At 62.2% G+C, this 2,645-nt stretch overlaps 1 protein-coding gene across 2 annotated transcripts in view; it reads right to left on the bottom strand.

Moving 5' to 3' along the window:
* Nucleotides 1-484: 484 nt before the first annotated feature.
* The window catches only part of ABHD14B (abhydrolase domain containing 14B), a 3,700-nt gene continuing 1,539 nt past the window's right edge, over nt 485-2,645 (bottom strand). For both annotated transcript variants that reach the window (XM_005881900.2, XM_005881899.2), the window contains exons 3-4: nt 1,803-2,044; nt 485-1,473 (exon numbers count right to left, since the gene is read on the bottom strand). In XM_005881900.2, coding sequence (XP_005881962.1) covers nt 1,294-1,473; nt 1,803-2,044 — 422 coding nt within the window. In that variant the 3' untranslated portion in view covers nt 485-1,293. The remainder of the gene's footprint in view (nt 1,474-1,802; nt 2,045-2,645) is intronic.

Here is a 2,645-nt window from a genome sequence, read left to right as displayed (position 1 = left end):
CGCCCCGGACAGGTTACCGAGCAGCCGGAGGAGGGGCCTGAGAACGAAGTGACCCCGGCACCCCGCCTGCGATTCCCCCGAGGCCACCCCCAGAGTTCCCTTGGGGGCTGGGGTCGCTAGGGAGGCCGGCGAAGTTGAGACTTTGGTGGCGAATGGGCTGGAGTCGGCGGAGGCAGGGCTGTTCCCAGGCCCTCCTGCCCCCCACCCCTGCCGCCCTCCCCCCCAGAACAAATCTACCTCCCTCTCCCCCGTAATCGGCTCAGCCCGGTCCCACTGACCTCCACCTCCCCCCACAGCTGAGTCTCTTGGCACCTGGGTGTGTGGGGGTGGGGAGGGGAATCCAATCTCCCTTCCCCTCCATCTGGCCGGGTGGACAAAGGGCAGGGGACCATCTGGTCCCGCCGGTGGGGGAGGGGCCCGTGGTGGCGGCGGTCCCAAGGGGGGGGGGAGGGGCGACGCTCTGGAGGCAGCGAGAGCCTGAGGGTCTAATTGCTTCACTTTATTTCACGGACCTCCACTCTGCGCCCCGCCCCCCGGCCTGGGAGCAGGAAAGCAGCTTGGTATGGCTCAGAAGACCCAGGCCTAACAACCTGGGAGGGTGTGGCGCCTCGGGGAGGGGGAAGGGGGTGATCTGAGGGTCAGAAGGGTGGTCCTCTTCTTTGGGGGGCAGTTCTGATCGGGAGTGGAGTTCAGGGCAGGCCACACCATAAGCCTGGCTGAGGATGTCCTGCAGGACTGGGCTCTGGGTCCCCACCTTCCCAGACGTGGGGGTGCTGTATGGATGGGAGGGCGCTGCCTATGTGGATGCTTCTGTAGGCGGACAAGCATGCATGTGTGCACCTGAGTGTGCAGCCCAGCAGGAGCCTGTACCTGTGTGGTTGGGTCATATTTGGGAACATGTGTGAGCATGCATATGGGCATGTGTGTACTGTGGCCTAAGAGGTGGGATAGGGCTGTGAGGGCCCTTTGGGGCAGCCAGGGCAGATGTGGGAGGCAGGAGGGGTGGGCTGGGCAGAGCAGAGGAAGGAGCGAGAGCGAGCAGGAGAGCCCACGGCAGAAGCTCATCTAATGGGTTACCCTCCACCAGATCACGTCCATTGATTCCTGATTTTTTTTCTCTTGATTTCACCTCCTCAGTGTGTCACTGCAAGAGAAAGAGGAAAAGACAGACAGACAGACCCGAAAGACCAGCACCCAGGCAGACACAGACACACACACCTGTTGATGTGCAGGGAGAGAGAGAGCCCCAGAAAGGCAAGCAGCCCCCCACCCCCACCCCAGCAGAGCTAGGACTCATGCCAGTCCCTGCAGGAAACCCAGCAGCCCCGCGTGCCACTCCTCGGGTTTGTCAAGGTAACACGGGTGCCCCGCCCCCTCCATGACCAACACCCGGTGATTGGGCAGCTGCTTCAGGTGCTCAAAGCTGGTCTGGCCCATGGGGTCCTGGTCTCCATAGACAATCAGCGCTGAGGTCTAGAGAGAGGAAAGAGGCAACATCAACGGGGACCTGCCACGCCGGCCCCGGCCTCCCCGTCTCTTCAGTCTCTCCCTGGGTCACCCCACATGAGGGAAGAGACACGCTAACCCAGTGGGATGGGGGGAGCCAGCTCCCAAGGGACGGGGTGTGGGTTTGTGTCTGTCCCAGCACAATTTGGCACAAGGCTTGGCACAGGAATCTAAGTCAAGCAGAAGGGTACAGTTTGGTGGTTCAACTCCTCCCAGAAGCAACCCCTCCGCTACCCCACTCCCAGAGGGATTTCCCTTGCTCCTGGCAGGGGCATCGCAGCCTCCCACAGGGGTACCTTCACGCTGGCATAGTCGGCAGCACTGATTTTATCCGTGCAGATGGGCGCCACTGGCACATAGCCCCGGAGCTGGGAGCCAGGGGCCGTGAGGAAGGGCAGCGAGTACATGCCACTCAGAGACGGGCTGATCACAACCGGGGGGCCCAGGTCCAAGGCATCTACCACAGCTGCCAGGAAGCTGCTGGGGACCAGCTCCCCGACAGGGGCAGGGGCTGTTGCGTCCTTGGAATGCCCCAGGCCTGCAGGGATTTCAGTGTGGAAGAAACAAGACAAGCCGGTGAGTGGGGAGGGTCTCTTCCTCCAGGAAGCCCTCCTAGGTCGATCTCTCTGTGCAGCATGCCTGACTTTATTTCTGCCGCAGCCGGGACTGTTGTATATGTGGCCGGCATGAGGCCCCTCCCTCGTCAGTACAGTGCTCTGGAAAGAATCGGGCCCTGAAGTCCAACACAGCCGGACCCAAGTCCCAATTTTCCATGTACTATCAGTGTGATCTTGGGAAGGCCCCTCGGCCCTCTCACTGCTCAGTTTCCCCAGCTGTTAAACGGGGGAAAGGGACCTGCGGTTAAGATGGTTGTGAGATGGCGCTAACTGCTCAAGGGGCTCCTGTCCCAGGGACGGAGGGTGAGTGCCCGAGGACAGGGCTGAGGGGCTGGCTCTGCCCTTACCTCCCTGCAATGGGTTAGTCCCGCCATTCCCCCAGAAAGACCTGAGCCTGAAAGCTCAGCCCAACCCACTGTCAACCAATCCCGCCTGGGCCCGGAGGCCCGCCCTGGGCACTGAGGCCATACCAGCCAAGGCCAGTGAGGGGAGCAGGTCAGCCATGCAGTCCCTTCCACCCCG

Source organism: Myotis brandtii, unplaced genomic scaffold, assembly GCF_000412655.1.
Source record: "Myotis brandtii unplaced genomic scaffold, ASM41265v1 scaffold693, whole genome shotgun sequence".
NCBI classification, from domain to species: domain Eukaryota; kingdom Metazoa; phylum Chordata; class Mammalia; order Chiroptera; family Vespertilionidae; genus Myotis; species Myotis brandtii.
This window is presented reverse-complemented; position numbering and strand designations above follow the sequence as displayed.